The sequence below is a fragment of the Nuphar pumila genome, chromosome 12 (genome assembly GCF_984573655.1).
Source record: "Nuphar pumila chromosome 12, dmNupPumi1.hap1.1, whole genome shotgun sequence".
In the NCBI taxonomy this organism is placed as follows: Eukaryota; Viridiplantae; Streptophyta; class Magnoliopsida; order Nymphaeales; family Nymphaeaceae; genus Nuphar; species Nuphar pumila.
Window position 1 is genome coordinate 38,233,389 of NC_143260.1, and position 19,919 is coordinate 38,253,307.

General features: G+C 36.5%; 1 protein-coding gene across 1 annotated transcript; it reads left to right on the forward strand.

Annotated features, from left to right (window-relative positions):
- The first annotated feature begins 12,821 nt into the window (after window positions 1-12,821).
- Window positions 12,822-17,492, forward strand: LOC149820752 (uncharacterized). The gene is made up of 3 exons (XM_089983550.1): window positions 12,822-13,037; window positions 14,607-14,719; window positions 17,049-17,492. The coding sequence occupies exons 1-3, from the start codon at window positions 12,839-12,841 to the stop codon at window positions 17,316-17,318; spliced, it is 582 nt and encodes a 193-aa protein (XP_089839676.1). The 5' UTR covers window positions 12,822-12,838; the 3' UTR covers window positions 17,319-17,492.
- Window positions 17,493-19,919: the final 2,427 nt, after the last annotated feature.

Here is a 19,919-nt window from a genome sequence, read left to right on the forward strand (position 1 = left end):
CATAATGGGGATAGTGGAGTTACGTGAATGTGGAGAAACCACATTCACGTAACTGCCTAATCTCCCATTATATAAGGGGTTAGGGGCTATGAGGATGATGAGACTTTCATAGCACGTATCCTGCCAAAACCAGTTCCACATTCTGATATCGTGGAACAGGGTCCTGCTCACCGTCGACCTAAGGCCTGGGCTCATTGTGGGCGTCGACCGGCTGAGGAGAACGCCGAATTTCCTACACGCACTCCATGGCACATTCAGGTATGCTTCCTGTCAGTGTTTGTTTTACAGGATTCGCCAACACTGATGTCCCTTCTGCTTTGTGTCATTTAATACATGAAAAAAATAAGTAAAGAGGGGACTTTGGATGTTAAGGCTAACAACTGATGGATATCGATCTAACTGGGGTGAAATCAGACCCACTTACATTGTGGGTTAAGAAAATGAAAACCCAAACCCGGCCCATATAATTTAAAATGTTGTTCAAAGGTATATCTTTTAAAATTGCATCTAATATACTCGTGCAGGGTAGGTTGGGTATTCAGCAAAATTCATATCTTAAGTATTTGGGTTGAATTCAAGCAATAATTTTATGCCATATCTAGACAAATGGTTTTGGGTACAGATCCGACCCATTGACTTCCATGGTGGTTGGTAGATTATGGGTTCTCTTTTACTTGTGGGAAATTTTCAAAATGGGGTTTATCTTTTTAGCATATTTCAAAAATAAAAATGATGATATTGTCTTTGTAAAATAGTGTCTTTTGGGAAAAGCCTCACAATTTGCCAAAATATTTTTCATGTCCAAAATTTTAGTTTTCAACTTTTTAGGACATTTTTGTCATTCCACAAACATATATTTGCAAGTCATTGTTGCGAATGTTCCAAAAATGTGTGAACCTCCTTTTTACTAAAAAATTGCATAAGGGGCATAGACATAAAGGACGTTCACAAATGTGTGCAGATATTTGCAAGTCATTGATGTGAATGTCTCCAAAATGTGCAAACCTTTTTTTTACTAAAAAAATTGCATAAGGGCACATGTACAAGAACGTTTACAAATGTGTGAGGACATTCACAAGTCATTGTTGTGAATGTTCCCAATATGTATGAACCTCCTTTTTACTAAAAAAAATAAAAAACATATTCGCAAGTCATTGTTGCAAATATCTCCAAAATATGTAAACTTTCTTTTTATTAAAAAAATATTGCATAAGGAAAACAAAAAGAAAGATATTCACAAATGTGTAAGGACATTTGTATGTGAAGGCTAGGACATTCACAAATGTGAGAGTATTTAGTTAAAGGTAATTTACAAATATAATATGACCTTCACAAATCATGTTTGCGAGTGTATGTAAAATGTGAGAACCTCCTTTTACTAAATACTCTTACATTTGTGAATGTCCTCACCTTTGCATGTAAATGTCCTCACTCATAAGTGCAATTAACTATTTGCTATTAATCGCATTTATGGGGCACAAACCTTTTGTTGAAACTTTTATATTGCATCTATTGTTTCGTCTCCTAATGATGCATTGAGTTGCATTATCACCTTGTATTTTTTGTTAGGCCAAGGGAAACCCCCTTCTATCACCATCCATGTGTTGGCAAGCATCTGGTCAGCAAAACCCTTGAGGTCTTCTCCTGTCCACTCGAAAGTGTATTCAACTTTGACCTTGTGGCAAAAGGCAACCTTGTGGGTTTTGAACGATTGTCATGGGGTATGGTATTAATTGCATTTATAAGGGAACAAATGTTTTATTGACACTTTTGCATTGCATTTGTGCATTCTTTTATATTTGTGTTGGGTTTGATTGGTCGTGGTGAAGCTGCCCCATGAAACTCTAAAAACACTCCCTTAATTGTTACAATGCAAAATAGGATAGGCGCTACATAGTATGGGCAAAATTTTTAAAATCTCACATACTAGGGACGATACTTGACATGTAGTGCACAACTTTTAAATGTGCCAAATGCACATGTAAAAATACAACAATTTTCTATTAATTGCATCTATAAGGGCACAACTCATTTATTGTCAATTGAATTGTAGATCCTTTCATCGATCCATTGGATTGGGGTTTTTTTTGCCTTGGCTAAGTTGTCCCTTGAAATGCTAAAGACTCTCCCTTAATTCTAACATCCCAAAATTAAATGGGATCTACACAAAATATGAAATTTGAATTTTTGGGATAAAATTTGATGACAGTGACAATGAGACTAATTTTTCAAAGTTGGCAAGTGCATAAGTGAAATGAAATGCAATCATTTGTTATTAATTATATTTACGAGGACATAAACTATTATCGACTCTTTTGCCTTGTATATCTATATGCATCCTTTTGTAGTGATTCATTGGGTTAGTTTTTCACCTAGCCTTGGTAAAGTAGTCCATTGAAACCTAAGGGCATATTTGTTTTTATCACAAGTGAGAAAGTAAAAGCTCAAGAAAGTAGAAACTGCGATTGTGAATCACAAGGTCAACCTTGTGATCAACTTTCACAAGATTCAAGACAAAAAAAACAATTGTAATCATGATCACAACTTTTACTTTTTCATGATTCACTATGTTTGAAAACATGGTAAGTCAGGATACTAAAATAACATATAAACTTTATAAAATTCAAATATTATAATGAATACTATAAATCAAATATGCTATATGTAGAACTTAACTATTTCATTACTTTGTTTTGTGAGAGACAATCATATATTTTATTTTTTTAATAAGAAATAATCTATGCACATCTATATATGATTCATATGACATGCCAATTTAAATATGCAAATGAAATTTTCCTAATCAAATCAATATTCTAAAGTAATAAATGAGGTCATCTATACTCGATTAAAATATTTAGGCAAATCTAATTTCAAATAACCTATACTTTGTGATTAAAAAGAAAACATACAATTATTATCAACAATCATTAAATCAAGCCATTAAATAATGAGCAACACAATTATAATTAACATCATAAATAAGATCAAGCTTACTTAAATAGAAAATATAATTTGCCAAATACATGAAAAGAGAGGAATTAGGATTCGTTATACAAAGACAAAATTTAGGAAATTGTATAAGTTTTCAATGCATTAAAATTGCATAATTTCAATAAACGACTGCAAAGTTATGGCTTTCGCAAAATGACTATGTCAAGTGTTATTGGATTTCAGGTCCCATAAAAAAAAGTAATGAATTGATTATGTCAAACATGAATTTAAATAAATAATATAAATATCATTAAAAGAGAAAAAAAATTTGAAAGCATACCTTTCACCAGCCAAAGCTCTTCAATCTATGTTAATTGAAAAAAAAGATACAAAGCTATATCGACTTAGTTTAACTTGAACCACCATAAAAAAGAAGCGTGTTTCAAGCTTTTATATATACCTTAAGTTTAGGAGTACACAAAATGGGGCAGACTTAAGCTTGTCTCTTAACTATATGGCACAAGGCTACCTAGAAAGAATTCAATTGCTCCTTCCTATGATGAGACTCTATATATATATATATATAGAGTACGGGACTTTAATCTCCCATTAAGAAAAAGAATATAAGCTAATATCAACCTGCAACCACACATTCTTATTAGGTCATCTCTCATTAGACAATATTCTTAATTAAAATAAGACTAGAAAATGTAGAGATTTTGGAGATACAAAAAACATAATTTAATCAACACAAAAATTATAAATATGTCTCGATGTGAACTTGCAAATACAATAGGTTTTTAACAAAGTTTTGGTTGAACTGGATCTGAATTGCCTCACTTGTAAGTCAAGCGTGTCTTTCTCCAATAAGAAGGGATCAATCTCGCAACGAATGTTGGCTCTCCTCGATCCAAACTTTAGTATGCAAATCAACATACCATGTACATGAATCACAAAAAATTGAGCTTGATGGTGTAGAGACACCACCAAGGCTCGAAAAAGATCAAAAAAGGCAAGTGTGTAATTCGTTAGACAAATTCATACTTAATTAAATAAATATGCAATTAAGTACCAAAAAAATATAAAAAAATAAGTCTCACCTCAAGCTTAGGTAGCCCTTTCTACGATCACCATGATGAATGTGATAGTAGACATGCATAGCTTCGACTAGGCAGAGACTAGGGGTGGCAATTTCTGTCACGACCCGCCAACCCGCCTCTTAGGCGGGTTCGGGTTGGGCTTAAGCCAACCCGTTTAATAAACGGGTCGACCCGTGTAACCCGTTTATTAAACAGGTCGGGTTCGGGTTGGGGGTATGCCAACCCGCCAACCTGGCTGACCCGTTTAATAAACGGGTTAGGCGGGTGGGTCAACCCGCCAACCCGACCCACCAACCCGCCAACCCGTTTGCCCGACCCGTCAACCCGCCAACCCGACCCGCCAACCTGACCCGCGAACCTGAAAACCTGTTTACCCGACCCAACCCATTTATTAAATGGGTTGGCGGGTCGTGTCGGGTTACCCGTTTATTAAACGGGTCGGGTTCGTGTTTGCCACAGCCGACCCGTTTAATAAACGGGTCGGGTTCGGGTTGAGGTATGTTGACACGCCAACCCGACCCGATTGCCACCCCTAGCAGAGACATAGTTGGCAAACTTGGCGAGTCAACTCGTGACTCACTCAAGTTGTCTTGGATCAGGTTATAATTGAGTTTAAAAAAATAGTATAACTCTATTAGGACCAAACTTGGCTAAGTCAACTAAGACTTGACTGAGTTTATCATTGACTCCACCGAGTCTTAGCTACCATGTGAATGAAACGTCATTAACAAAAAGTCTAAGGCATGTTTTGGTAAGAGCATTAAACATGTTTTGCTAAAAATTCAAAACATTAACTAAATCATTAAAAGATTTCAATTTTTCAAAGCTAGATTTAAAATATATATATATATATATATATATATATATATAGAGAGAGAGAGAGAGAGAGAGAGAGAGAGAGAGAGAGAGAACTTTGTGTATGAGAATTAGAAGTTACATTAATTTGAAAATTCAAAATATTTTCCAAAGCATTAAACATGTTATGGTAAGTTGCATTTGGTGTTGCTACTCTATGGATGCGAATTTATTAGCATCCAAAAGAGAGAGAGAGAGAGAGAGAATTAAATGATAATATTTAATACTAAAATAATGATAATAAATAGGCATTTTATTAAATTAATAATATTTCAATACACCTAATTAACTCTTATGCAATTATCTATATTTTCTAAAAATTATATATTTAAAATATAAAATATCAAGACTATAATGTGATATTTATGTTTTATTAATTGCATTATGATATTTCGTAAATAACACTATTTTCTAATTTCAAATAGTAAACATGTCATTTTTAATATTTTAAAAATATATTTTGAAATTATGTTTATTATATGTTGTTTTTTATTCTGTATCATAAAATAAATATTTATTATTTATTTTTAATAAATTAAATAAAAATTCTTGAATCACCCGAGTCACTGAGTTGTATGTGGCTGATCTGATACCGAGTCTTGAGAATTTCAATTATGGGCAGAGACTCTAAAGACATGTGAGACAAGAATTTAGATCAAGGTTGAGTAAGGGTCCATGCTCTGGGTAACACCCTTACTTACAAGAAATGGGTCAAAAATAGCAAGTTTTGGTTTGGACGAGAACTCAGCCTTGTTCAAACGACAACTCAGTTTGGATGACAACTTGGGTTGGACGGGATTTGATCCAGATCCATTTGTAGGGGTTGACAGAGTAACTGGATTTGGATCTATTCTAGATTCAAATGGCTAGGATGATAATTGGGAATGGATCTGATCCATATCCAAATCACTAGGACGACAATTAGTTGGGAAGATAACCTTGTTTGGATCTGATCCAAATTCAAACAATAGGAAAACTCGTAACGTCGAATAAAATTTTCTCAAATGAGCTTCAAACAACACTCGTTCGTACATGTGTAAAGAAAAAAGGAATTAGCGTGGTTCTTGACTGCCGCTATTTCTCAAATTTTCTTTTGTCATAGATTCTCAATGTAGGCACTATACAAAATAGGCAAAACATTTTAATGCCTGATATAGTTGAAAAGGAGTTGGAGATGATAAGCCCACGAGGGCTCTGCAGTCAATTTGTTAGGTTAGTTAGCTTTAAGGCATTCAAGTTAAAGATGTCAAAAGTTTGTTATTGGGAGTATGGATCCCCTGCCACAAGGCCCAATGAAAAACTACTTCAATAGGTGAGGGGTTACTTGTAAAGTTTTACACCACATACCCCAAAGTCAGGGATGTGTACGGATTGGATCCGGGTCAGCTAAATACATAGAATATTTGAATCCAGACTGGTCGAAACAGTAAAAAATCATAAAATGTTTATGTTGGATCCAGCCCGTTTGCATCCCTAACCAAAATAGGGCCATGGTTAACATAGCACCTCTTATCTTACAACGGACCATTTAAATCAAAGTGATGGTTTCTCTCCATTATTAAAAAAAAAAAGGAAATTTTAAAAGACACACCTAAATTATTGACAATAATAAAAAACACAAGGTTTTGAAATTGTTAGAAACACACCTAAATTATGTCATGGTCTATTAAAAAGATCCAATCAAGGTTGCTGTTACCTAAATTACAATTTTACCCTGAATAAATTTAGGATTTTACCATAAAAAATCACCCCCTTTCAACATTTTTAAATTTTTTTTTTAAAGGCTAACTGGGGTTAGGGCAGACCCCTGCCAGATATACAATGATATCATTGGGATTAGAACTTGCAACGTCCCAACACATTATTTTGTCTAATGGCAAAATAACGGCCCAGCAGTTCTCCTTGAGAAATTATTTTTTCACCAATTTTCTGACGCTTTTATCAACAAAACACAAATATATTTAAAAATTAAGATATATGTATATATATAAAAATAAAGAATAAAAAATATTAGTGACCATTTTCTTAAGAGAAATAGATACGATTGAAGGATTTCCAACCATTAACATGGCCAAGAAAAGAAAACCATGAGACAGAAACAGCAAGCTAATGGCTCCTTCCAAACCAACAGGGCAGGGGCAGTTAGTGCACAACACCTTGTGTTGGGACGTTGCAAGTTTGAGGTTGACATGAGTGCATCAAGGGACCAGATAGAATTGTGTCTTCAGTTTGGGGGGAGGGGGGTACAGGATAATGCATGCTCATTATGGACCTTCCTAAGGTTGATCATCGTCGATGGCTGCCAACGATTGTGGTTGTGAACAACAATAGTCAGCTCTGTAGGCTTTTCTATTGGTTGTTGCCATCAACAGATGGTCATGATCATCGACAACAGGTTGTCGAAGGCAGACCGTCATAGTCGGCGTTGAGGTCGGCCACCGGTGGCGGCCACTATCGGTTGTGGTTTCAGGTAGAAGGGGGTCTGACTCCATCCAAAATTAATTTTGTCGATGGATGGCCCAGGTTGATGGTGGTTGGTTGCCGACAGACGACCTAGGTCAACAATATAGCTAGCCACCGGAGGCCAGCCGTCGTTGATGGCATATGGGGCCGGTCGTCGATGGCATCCATTGGCGGCACTGCCCGGATGGAAGGGGGATGGGGGGTGGAACAATATAAAAAAAACTTTTCGGTTTTAGGAAGACGAGGAATCGGGATTCATTGTAGCTATAGTAAATCTAGATCTAGACTCGGACCCAATACATTAGGTTTTAGGTGGATTCGGGTATAGGCCGCATTAGTGTAACTTGAGAGGGTGGTGTATGTTCCCCCTGGAACACGGGGCCGCATGTTCAGGGGTCCGAATGAGTGCCACGTGGCACTCATTCGGCTGGTTATGTACCAAGGAAGATCTTGGGTTTTGCAATATTCCTTCCTCCGTACACAACCAGCCGAATGAGTGCCATGTGGCACTCATTTGGACCCCTGAACACGCGGCCCCGTGTTTAGGGGGTAACATACAACCTGCTCGGATGTAACTTGGTCCTGGACCCGAAATCCATTACATGGTTTTCGGGTAGACTGGGACAGACACCGTTCTGGTAGACCCAGATCCATTTTGAGGTTTTCAAGTGGATCGAGTATGAGCTCACCCTGAAGAGACCTGATCTGAACCTAGACCCAATAAGTGGGTTTCAGATGAATCGATTCTGAATCCTGACCCGGATCCAGGCTCAGACCAGTTATGGGGTTTCGGGTGGATCGGGTTTGCACCTGTTTTGGGGGGACCCAATCCTATTACGAGGTTCTGGGTGGATCAGAATATGTGCAGACCTAGTCTATGCTTGACCCAATCCGAGACCTGGACCCATTGGGGATTTTGGGTGGCCTAGGTATAAGTTTGACATGGTAGAACCCCGTCTGAAACTCAAACAAATTGTGTGTTTTGAGTAGACCGAGTCTAACCCTAACCCACTGGATCCGAACCAGGACTCAGATGGATTTCGAGTGGACTGGATCTATGCTTGACTCGATGGAATTCGGTTTTGAACTCGAGACCCTGTTTCCAACTAAACTGGATCTTGTCTAGACCTCTTTGAAACCACTTCAAACATTCTAAGACCAGTTCAACCATTATGGAAACTGATTCTAGGGTTTTTGGAACCAGTTCAGTCATTATCAGACTACTTCGTGCATCTTGAGATCAATTCTAACTTTTCTGTGATCGATTCATGCATTCTGAGACCAATTCAAAGCTTCCTAAGACCTGCTCAAAGATTTACAAGATTTGTTTAGGGTTTCTATGACTGGTTTAAGGTTTTTAGTAACTGGTTCAAGGTGACTCGTTCAAGATGTTTTAAGACCCCAATCTTGGATATGAGTCGTAAATATATTTTTTTATCATTAATCTCATACTTTTTTATGACTTTAGCATGATATTTTGTATGTTTCGTGTTATTTATGATTATTTAAGCATAAAATTATGAATAAATGCTATATTTTTATATTGTGACATGCTTTACATATATTTAGGTAAAAGATTTTGATTAACTCACTCTTCATATCACCAAAGTGACTTGAGTGGTGTTGATTGAAGGTTCTTTTGACTATGTTAAAAGTAGTATTCGGTATTACGATTGTGTATGACTTTATAAAACAATGATTTTACCCAAAGATATATTATTATATTTCAAATTCACACAGGATGTAATGGTAAGTATGTACACCAGCTTATAAAGTATGATCGTACCTAAAGGTACAACGTTAAATTACCTCATGGGTACATGATTTACTAGTCTCATCAATTAAAGAATCAATTCTTTGATAATTGAATAGGCGAAACAGTTGTGAGTATTATTCTTTTCACCAAAGTGGAACAATAATGACCCTATTATGCTTGCCTTAGAAAATGTGAATAATAAAGGGTCTTAAGTTTGTTTTTCAGTATGAATTTGGTATAAGCAATTATTTAGTGATTTCTTTTGTTCTTGTGATACCGGGTTCCTTGATTGCTGATGGTTTTTGTAATATCCTCATTTTAGACAGTATTAATTTTTCAGATTGAAAAGAAATAGTGTTGTTCACATTGAGATACATGGACCTAGGCTTGTTGTAAAGAGATTCACTCAGATGGAAGACATTGATTATAATGAAACATTTTCTCTCTTCTTGAGCAAGGAATCGTTGAGAATAATTATAGCCCTCGTAGCTCATTTTGATTTAGAGACATCAAATGGATGTGAAAATGACTCTTGAATGGGGATATGGAAGAAGAGGTAAATATGCAACAATCTCATGGTTTTAATGTGGATGACTTAAATAATTTAGTTTGCAAATTGAAGAAATCAATTTATGAATTTAAACAATCCTCCCGCCAGTGATATAAAAAGTTTAATCAGGTGATTTTGAATTTTAGATTCACTGAAAACATTGTTCATTTGTGTATATACCTTAAGGCTAGTAAGAGTAAGTTCATAATTCTGGTTTTGTATGTTGATATTTTTCTTGCAACTAATAATTTGGGTCTGCTACATTAAACAAAAGAATTTATTTTCTTTCATTTTGATATGAAGGATATGGGTGATGTCGCTTATGTCTTTGGAATTGAAATCTATCAGGATAGAACTAAGGATGTACTCGTCTCTCTCAAAAATCTTATATTCTTAAAATTCTTAAAAGATATAGAATAGAGAATTACTCTCTTGGTTATGCACCCATAGTAAAAAAGGATAAATTGAGCTTAAATGATTGTCCTCAACATAATAATAAAAATGATAAGATGATAAGCACTTTATATGTTTTGACGGTTGAAAGTTCAAAATATGTACAGACCTACACGCGATCAGACATCTCATTTATTGTTGGAATGCTTGGTATATATTAGTCTAATCTAAGCATTGCACAGTTGAAAGTTGAGAAGGTCATGCACTATTTACAAGGAATGAAGGACTAAATATTAACCTATAGAACTGTTGTCCACCTCAAGGTCATTTGATACTCGAATGTAGATTTAAGAGGTTGTCTCGACAGTTATGTATTCCTATTAGCAGGTGGTGTCATCTTGTGGAGAAGCGAAAAACAATCTACAATTGTAGCTCACACCATGGAGGCAAAATTTATTATTTTATACGAGACTTCGTCTCAAGCCATATGGATCACAAACTTTATTATGGGTCTTGATGTAGTTGACTTTATTGAGAGGCCACTGAAGATCTTATGTGATAATGAAGTTGTTTCTTTTTCGAATAACAAGAGCTTCACATCATGTCGATACATAGAGATAAAGTACTTTATTTTTAAATAAATGTCCGAGAAACATTTAGTGTGTATTAATATAATAGGTATAAGGAAATGATTAAAGATCCTCTTAATAAAAGGTTAACACCATGATTATATTCTCAACATGTAATGAGGATGTGTATATTTGATTCATTATGTTGTACGACAATGCATTATGGTTATATGTGATCACATTTATGAAACAAAATTGAATTTTTATGGTTTTGTGCATTATTGGTTCTGTGTAAAGTGTCTTTTGTTTTCAAGAGAGAATAACATAATAATAATATTAAAATGACCAATAAAATGGGTTAGAGGCCAAATGTTCATAAAAGTATTCTTAACATACTAAAACACTTAAAATGAATTATATTGTACTACGTAAAAATATGATATCTCATATAGAAATATTCATTCTATGACTCGTATGGTTTATTTTTGTGATACAAGATAACATGTAAACCCACATGTAACAATAATGAACCTCAATGAAGTATTTTTCTATGTCAATGGGTTAAGTGAGAGAATTTTGGATTTTGGATGGAATCATATCTAACCTGGATGTGACCCATATTGACATGGGCAAATCAAGGGATCACATGGGATTGTTTGTTCAATTTTGAGGGAGTTACATGGCAGTTCTGAGATCTCATAATTGTCCATGCAAGCCCGTTATGAGTTACCCTCCATATCTCATTATAAATAGGAGACCTATAGTAGTTTGATAAGTGTATGTGTTATTGGTCTCTCACAGCTTCTGGGGTTCAAGGGTCCTACTCACCTGTCAACATTCTGGTTTGGGCTCATTAAGGGTGTCAATTGACTGAGAAGAATGCTGACCACCCACCTTCATCGAAGCTTCGTTCAAGGATCGTCCATTGCCCCGTCCAGTAACTCTTTTCTATCCATTTAAGCCAACACTAATGGCTCCTTCCAAACTGAAAATCTCTGTCTTAGCACTCTGCCTCCTCCAAATCATAACCAAATTGCAAAAATATAGGTTTGGTATAACCAGTGGCGTAGCTAGGATTCATGTGAGGGGGGGGGGGGCAAACAGGGGTGTAGGAAAAAAAAACTGGTTTGATAGTCGGGGGGCCCCGAAATTTTTGTTTTTTGAGATAAAAAAAATGGCTACAATTATTAATAAAAATCTATTTCATATGGACAAATCAAACTATTTGTTGCAGTCAGAGCTGGGCTAGGACTGGGCTGGGCTAGAACTGGGCTACAAAAATGGATAAAAATCTATTTCATATGGAATCAGGGCTGGGCTTTAAAAAAAAAATAAAAATTTAACTGTTTCGGGAGGCATCCGGGAAAACAATCACAAAAGGAGCGCTAGAGAAAGAGCTCACCTTACTTTGGTTAGGAAAAGAAAGAGTTTTAACGAGAGCTTCGCCTGTCTGGTAGGAGCAGCTAGTGAACGTCGCCTTGTGTTGGGAAGTTGCAAGTTCAAATCTCAATGGTATCATTGTATAACTGGTAGGGGTCTGCCTTATCCCGGCTTGCCTTTAAACAAAATAGGAAAAAGAAGAGGTTTTGAGGGTAAATAAGTAAATTTACCCTCAAAACTCAACTTGGTTAATGGTAACCAAGTTAAATTGGTAAGTATGAGTTTATTTAAAGGCGCATAGTTTTAGGTGTGTTTTTACAAATTATAAAAAGATAGTTAGGGGTGTTATTGATTATTGTTAATAATTTAGGTGTGTTTTTAAAAATAAATTTGCCAAAAAAAGTCCCAAGAACTGATCTCGGCATGTACAGGTCTGATTCGTTCTCATAAATATTTGCGATGATACGAAAATATCACAGATATTTCAGTCACCGTATAAAATGGCCAAAATATCGTGATATTTCAATATATTACAATATTATAATTTATAGAATAACATGATTTTATCGCAATATTCAAGTTCATGTTTGCATAATATCGTTAGAATATTGGTCATTTGTTGTGTTTCGTTAGTATTTAACAGTTTTGTTATTCTTTCTTACAGTTTATATTCTTTATTTGTAATGAAAACGCAAGAAAAACCCAAAAACTAAAATATCACGATATTTTCACAGCTAAGTTTCCATTTAAATGCCTGTAATACCATGATATTGTCACTGCTGGGAAATTTCCCGAACTGTAAACCCGAGAGAGAGAGAGAGAGAGAGAGAGAGAGAGAATGAAGCAGCGTCCCCACCATCACCCCTTCAACAACGAGAAGAACAACGAAGCATCTGGTTCCGAACCAGGAGGAAGGAGGCCACCGCCATTCAAGAAGACGAAGATGATGAAGAAGAAGAGAAATGGGAGGCCGTTGTCCCTCGAGGCCTTCGCAAACACTAAATCTGACAACACCCATTACAACCCAGCTCAAATCAGTAAGCCCCTCTTCTATCCAACGAGAATCATCTGCACATCCTCTTTCATCCAATAGTTTCTATTCATCTCTTCTTTGGGTTTTCCCTAAATATTGATTCTAACACACTAACGGCGTCTAATTATCATTTAGTTAACAGTTTATGAGCAGACAGATGCGGATTTCCTCCTCCCCAATTGAACTTTGCAGCACATCTGTTTGAAAATTGTGCAGCACTTGCAAAATTATGGAACACAAACTGAAATAAGAATGCAAGAATTGTTATGATTATCCGAGCGATAGTGTTCCGTTTCTCGGTAAATTTGTTGTTCTAGTGATCAATATTGTCACTCTCTTGAAGATTGCTATACGGAATGAAAAAGACGTTCTTTCTACTTTCTATACAACTATAGGGGTTCATATTGTTTATCTGACTGATTAATTGGTCATTATTGTTGTTACTTTTTGAGAAAAAAATGTTTTTCAGAAAGTTCACCGAATATTTCCAAATTGTTTCTTCTTTGTTGGTAACTTGAATGATATGATGTTAACATATCCCATTATATGTGGCACTTGCTAGTTTATATATGCTGAAGAAGCGTTGTAGACTGTACTGTTTCTCTTGCTCCGATTGGGGCAAAATCTGACCTCTTCCCCTGTTCCCACCTACATACATAGGATATTTTAAGAAGTGAACTTCTTTCTTGGTAGCGGGATATAGTGAAAGGGCAGGAAAGAATTCACTATTCCTTGTGGTTTTAAGGGACTGGGCTGCCACGAATTGAATTTTACTTCTTGTTAATTGTTGTATCTATTTGTTCTTGCTAGTGATGCTTTGTGCTTGTTGATACTGGATGGAGAGCTACCTAAATTTTGTGTGCATAGTTTCATAGCTGATTGCTTTGGTGCGTTACATTCTAACTTGATTTATGAAATTGGATGCTGAAAACAAGAAGCATGACTCGTGGTATTCATTGTGAGTATCATTTCATTTTAAATATTGCATTCACGATGATCTTTCCATATGATCCTTTTGTCTCACCTGGATAAATAGAATTGCTTTTCCTCGGTAGCAAACTCGTGTTCTACATATTTTGTTTTTATTCTGCTAACTTTTTAAACTATTTTTTAAGGTATTCTTCCCATATACAAATCAACAGAATTTTATCAGGATATTTCAAAATAATATCATGTGAATAGTTCAATGACTTCAAAATGTCAGTGAATTTGAATTATCATAATATTATCACATGTTTTCAGAGTATTGTTGTGAACATTTTCCAAATGTTGCGTCAAATCCTTAAAAAATCCGAACTGCCCTTTTTTAATATTTGTTCAGTTTTTTTTTTCGTCATTACCTTTGCTGAGATTGCAAAAAACACCTTAAACATGATTCTTAGAATGGTTTTTCTCATGCACATTCACTTGCATGCACTCTTACATAAAGTTAATGTGACTTCACTAATCCAGCTATGAAATTTTAGCCTTCTAAGTATTTGTCTGTCTGTTCATGTATTTCACATGATCATATGCTCAGGTTACTTATTGCCAAGCAATCGGAAACTGATTCATGAATTTCTTACAATTTCAGAAAAGCAAAGAGAATTCTACAAAAATGCCAAATGCATAAAGAAGTACAAGAAGCTAAAACAACAAACTAATCATGAAGGTGGTCATCAGACAAACATTGATTTTGTCTCTGAGGTAATATTTGGTCCTTTTTCATTTGTTCTTAACTTGTGCTTCCCTAGGAGAATATAAACATAGACAACGAGTATCAGTTACAATTAACTAGCCTGGTCAGAGGCAGTTTGACATTCTCTGAATTGGTATTTTGATAGGCTAAAATGATCTCTTTCCTGAGCGCATACACTTGTTTCATTCAGCAACCTTAGTCAATGCATACACGCACATGCACATCTATGCTGCACATTCTTATTGTGTATCTGTGTTGCATGTATTGGCACTTAGAAAATCAGCTTCTTTGAAGAGTCTGTTTGGTCAATATTTCTTTCTATATGAATGATGACACAATCAGGTAGTTTTGTTTTGTGAGAGAGTCTAAGCACTTTGAAAGTTCATGTAAGGCTAGGTTTTCTTGCCGAGATACAAGGGCATCTTTTGTTTCTTTCTAAAGGTATTTCATGCATGTAATTTGATAGCTGAAAGAGAGTGTGTATGTGGCAGGACACTGGAATCAGCTTCCTCGACAGTCCAGCTGGTTATCATTTTTTCATATGCAAGTCATGATAGGCACCTAATTGTTGTGCCTTACTACGGAAGAGGTTGTGCAAGAAGTACTATGAAAATTCATTTAAAAGTTGTCTCTTGCAGATACACAAGAATATGCACAATATCCAATCATAAAGAAATACTGACACTACTACTCATTTTGTGATTCATGTTGTCCAATTCATTAAGCATAATTGCTGTCCTGGACAAACCTTTTATGTTTGTGGTCTCCCCTGGTTACCCCATGAAAAACTGCTCTAGTTTTTCCTCCTTTAGCTGTATGTTTAATGGTTTTTCTTTTTCCACTCTTTATTATTCTTTGGGTAGTCAAGATGGAGGATAACCCTTGGGAGATTTCAAATAAGACATGGAATAACAGAAATTTTCATGATTAGACCGATAGCTTCCTTATAATGCTAATTATGACAAATTACAACTGGATATTTTAGTTGATAAGAAAAAGTGGTGCAGTATGGTGCCAAGATGGGCAACAAAACCAACAAAAATGAATAAAAAGGGTAATGCCATACTCCAGCAGAATCTGCCTTTCTAGACTAAACATTTAGGCCATGACTTCTTTGATCCCAAAAACATAAATACTGTATTTCAGGCCCTGTCCTCTTCGATGGAGAGATAAATTTACTCCCGACTGCCAAAAGTGTGAGCAAGTCCAAACTGGTAGATGAGGCAAGAAACTTCAAGATTCAAGAAGCCAACAACCACAGCAATCCACCAGTTGAGAGTTTGTCTCTCATGCATCTCCTATCAGGCGAGCCTTTCTAGTGTGATACATATTCTTGGTGGTCAAATGTGGTAAGGGGTGTCATACGATCCAATTCCTTCTCTATCATCACTTTTAAATGCTCCAGCTGCCAGTACATCTTATATGCTATGTACAGATTGGTTGCAACATGCAATTGTCTGACATATCAGAAAGTCTTTAGGATAACATAGATGAAACCAAGCTGACCAGCAGGCTCCAGATATAGTTCATATAAAAGTGTGGTCCATATAAAAGTGTGGTTCTTAAATAACAAGCAAAAAGATCTGAGAGGCAAACTTACGTAAAATGGAAATCATATGACAAATTTTAGTCACTGTCCAGCACACAACAAAATAAAACTACAGCTGTTCTTTTATCACAGGGGATAAGACAAAACTGCTCTTCTTAGCTGTCAAGATTTTTTTGTATCTATTACATGGTAAACTTCCACATAAAAAATAGCATCATTTGATTTTGGTTCTCTGCATTTGTATACTTCCACCACCATTTTCACCAGTGTCAAGGATTCACCATAAAGAACTTCCAGTCCTAGCAGATGACAGAGTGCCTAGGTCAAGTGCCCTTCCTTATGGAATTTCTATCTTTTTAAATGTGCCACCCGTTTATTTATTTTTATCAGCTGGGTGGCGTATTCAAATAGTCTAATCATGAGGTTGCAAATGTCAAAGCTCTAGATGAAGATGCCTATATTGCCTTGGAAACTCAAACTTCTGTCCACACTGCTTTTTGCTTGCACATGGTCAGATTGTCCTACTTGCTTGCTGCATCCTTTGTGTGTGTGTGTACTGTCTCTGCACATTGAACATTTCTTCCATCTTTCAGCTTTCCTACACTTAGAGAAATACTTGATGGTTCTGCCACTTTTTCCAGGTCGTCTGAGCAGTTCTAAGAGATGCTTCATAATACAGGCTATTAAACCTGAAGCAGTTGACTGTTTACATAATCTTGGCTGATCACTTAATCTGGTTTCAATTCTCTTGTAATTGTTGTTCATGGTAGTCTTTGGATGTTCCACAGGAAAGCAATGAAACCAGGAGTAACAAACAGAAAAAGAAAAACAACCTACAGAGCTTGAGAGAAGAATATGAGAAGAAGAAACAGGAAGAAGAGAAGGCAAGGATGGAGGTGGAAGCAATTAGGCAAGCGAATAAAGCAGAGAAAGAAAAAATCTTAGCTCGGAAGAAGGATCTGAAGCATAAAATGTTCAAGAGGACAAGTTCGGGTCAGCCTATCATGAAATACAGGTTTGATCATTTGATAGAAAGCCTCCAACATAGCAAAAATTAGTAGGCTGTTGGTTGCTTGAATCTTAGTTCTGTACTTCAGTCGTTGAGTGATCACAATGTGTATTCCTTTGACCGTCCTTTAAGTAACTGGCTCATGTTTTTGCATGATGAATCACTTCATCTCGACCTGTCCCCGATCCACATTCCTTCTTATGGGAATGAAAGACTGGATCATTTTCTTCATATGCTTTACTTATGGCACAACTTGAGGGTTTTTAATGCATAGCTCCATCTAATGGAGATGAAATTAGTGAGTCAATGCATTTGCATTTCTCAAGCTAGTGCAACACATACAACACTGGCTGGGACCGAGAGTTAACTTTTTCTTTTTTGATAGGCAAGCTTGGGGATAACTATAAGAACCTGAAACCCTTCGATTATGATAGTGCACCTAACCATCCAGCCATCTTATTTGACCACACCTGGTTCATGGTTGATACCAACTCTAAATGAGCTGTTGTGAGGGTGTAACCGTGTGGTTAAACCGAAAGGAAAATCGGTCAACCTCTGCAAGTCAGTTCTTTGGCTGATCTTGGTTAATCAGCAAAATTTCAAATCATAATTAATATATTAAATCTTTACTTTTTTTAATGAACTGTTTTACATGCAATCCAAGTTTTGTCTTAAACTCTTGTAACTAAAAATAGAGCTACAATTGACGGTTTCTAGAATATGTTAACGAGAAATATGTGAAATGGAGTGTGAACTACGCACTTCCATCATTTTTTTTCATAAATCTAACCCTGAAAATGTGTTTGGCATGGTTCATTGGCTAGGAATCGATTGTTATATCATGTTTTTTCAACAAAAAAAAAATATGAATTTTGGATGCTTGAATGTTTAAGAAAAAATTGAGCCGTTTATTTTCAAGCTTTAAAAAATCCTGCTTATGAATCGTAATTGGATGATCCAACAGCAGGTCCCTATGAAACAAAGATTGTAGATTACATTGGTATGGTGAAATTTAGGGTACGTTTGATGGTGGGGGGAAACTTTTCCTGCAAAAAAGTTTTCCCGCTTTTCAGGTGGGGCCTACGCACTAATCAAACACAAGATAAGTTCTTGGAGTGAACTTATCTCAAAAAGTAGGGGGAGAAAGTCGCTTCTCCTCCCACGATTTTTTTTCTCCCTCAAAATTACTTCCCAACAAAAAACTGTTGGTCATGGTGGCTAGGGCCAGGGCATACGATCAGTGAGTCTCTCTCTCTCTCTCTGTGTGTGTGTTGGGGGCAAAATGGGAGCCCCCATCCCTCTGTATTTCCTTCTTTTCTCTGGTTCCCATCCCCCCTTATTTTCGTGTTTTAACAATCAAACAAGAAAATATTTCTTCAGGGAGTTTTTATCATAAAAAGGTTATGTTGGATCGAATTTCGGATCACACAATTTCACAATCATAATCATGATACAAAACATGATATAAATCATAATATGCAGCAAAATGCAAATCATGATTTTTAGCAGATCGAAACATAAATAGGGAGCAGGCATGTCGGGTTCCACCATATACCAAAATCCAGAAAGCAGCATATGAACAAGTAGATGCACAAAATACAATAAACACAAAAGAAGCATGTTAATACTGTGTAAAAGGCTGAGGCGTACGAAAGTACTCCTCTTAGAGAAGATTCACCCCCACATACAGTGCAAACAGGGTCTGGCATCCTTCCCCCATGATACAATAGCCTCGACGATCAGAACGGTACACTCCGACGGATCGTCCTTCGAAAACAACCTCTACGAACCGATGTTTCCGACAAACCTTTTTCGGGATAACTCAGGAAAGAGAGAGAGAACAATAGGGAAAGAGAAAACTGCAGAGCTCTTCTTCAGATATTAGTCTGTCTCAGATCTGATGTAACCCCAGCCCTAACCATGCTTTTATAACCCACGAACGGTTACAAAGCGTGGAAGGAACCCGTTACGGAATTCGAGGAGACGTGACCCATTAACGAAAATCGAAAAGCTGAGATCCGTTAAAGGAATCCGAAGAGCCATAACGGGCATAGACTACGAGGAGTCGTGACCCGTTATCATTTCTCATAACCTGTTAAAGAATCCAAATATCCACAGAAACTTTAAGCAAAAAGATACTTTGGTCTTGATTGAATATGGCCCTAAAGAGCCAATTACTCGAACCCGGCTCGGCGCGACACGGCACAGCACGGCACAGCACGGTGGGCGGGCGGGCGCGCGTGCGTGCACGTGTGTGTGTGTGTGGTAGTCATCCCACCCTCTTGTTCTCAAGAACAAGTGTAAGAGTTTACATGTGGCTTATAAAGCCCACAACAAACTCAAACACAATCAATATGGGACTATTCCATGTCATCAAAACCACTTTTTCCAAAACAACCCAGTTTCATATTTGAATTCTCTCTTTCCTTTCTTCTTACACCTAACATTCTCCCACAAATTCAAAGAATGAAATAGGAGGAAACTAAGATGCAAGATAAGACAATCTGCAACAGGACATATCATGCTTTCACCAATGGTACCTTCCGGTTTAAACCACTACCTTAGTTGACTAACTTTACCCCCACATGAACGAAGTGAACTGAAGTCTTGAACTTGAACCTTAGGTGTAGGAGTGTCCATTAGCAACAAC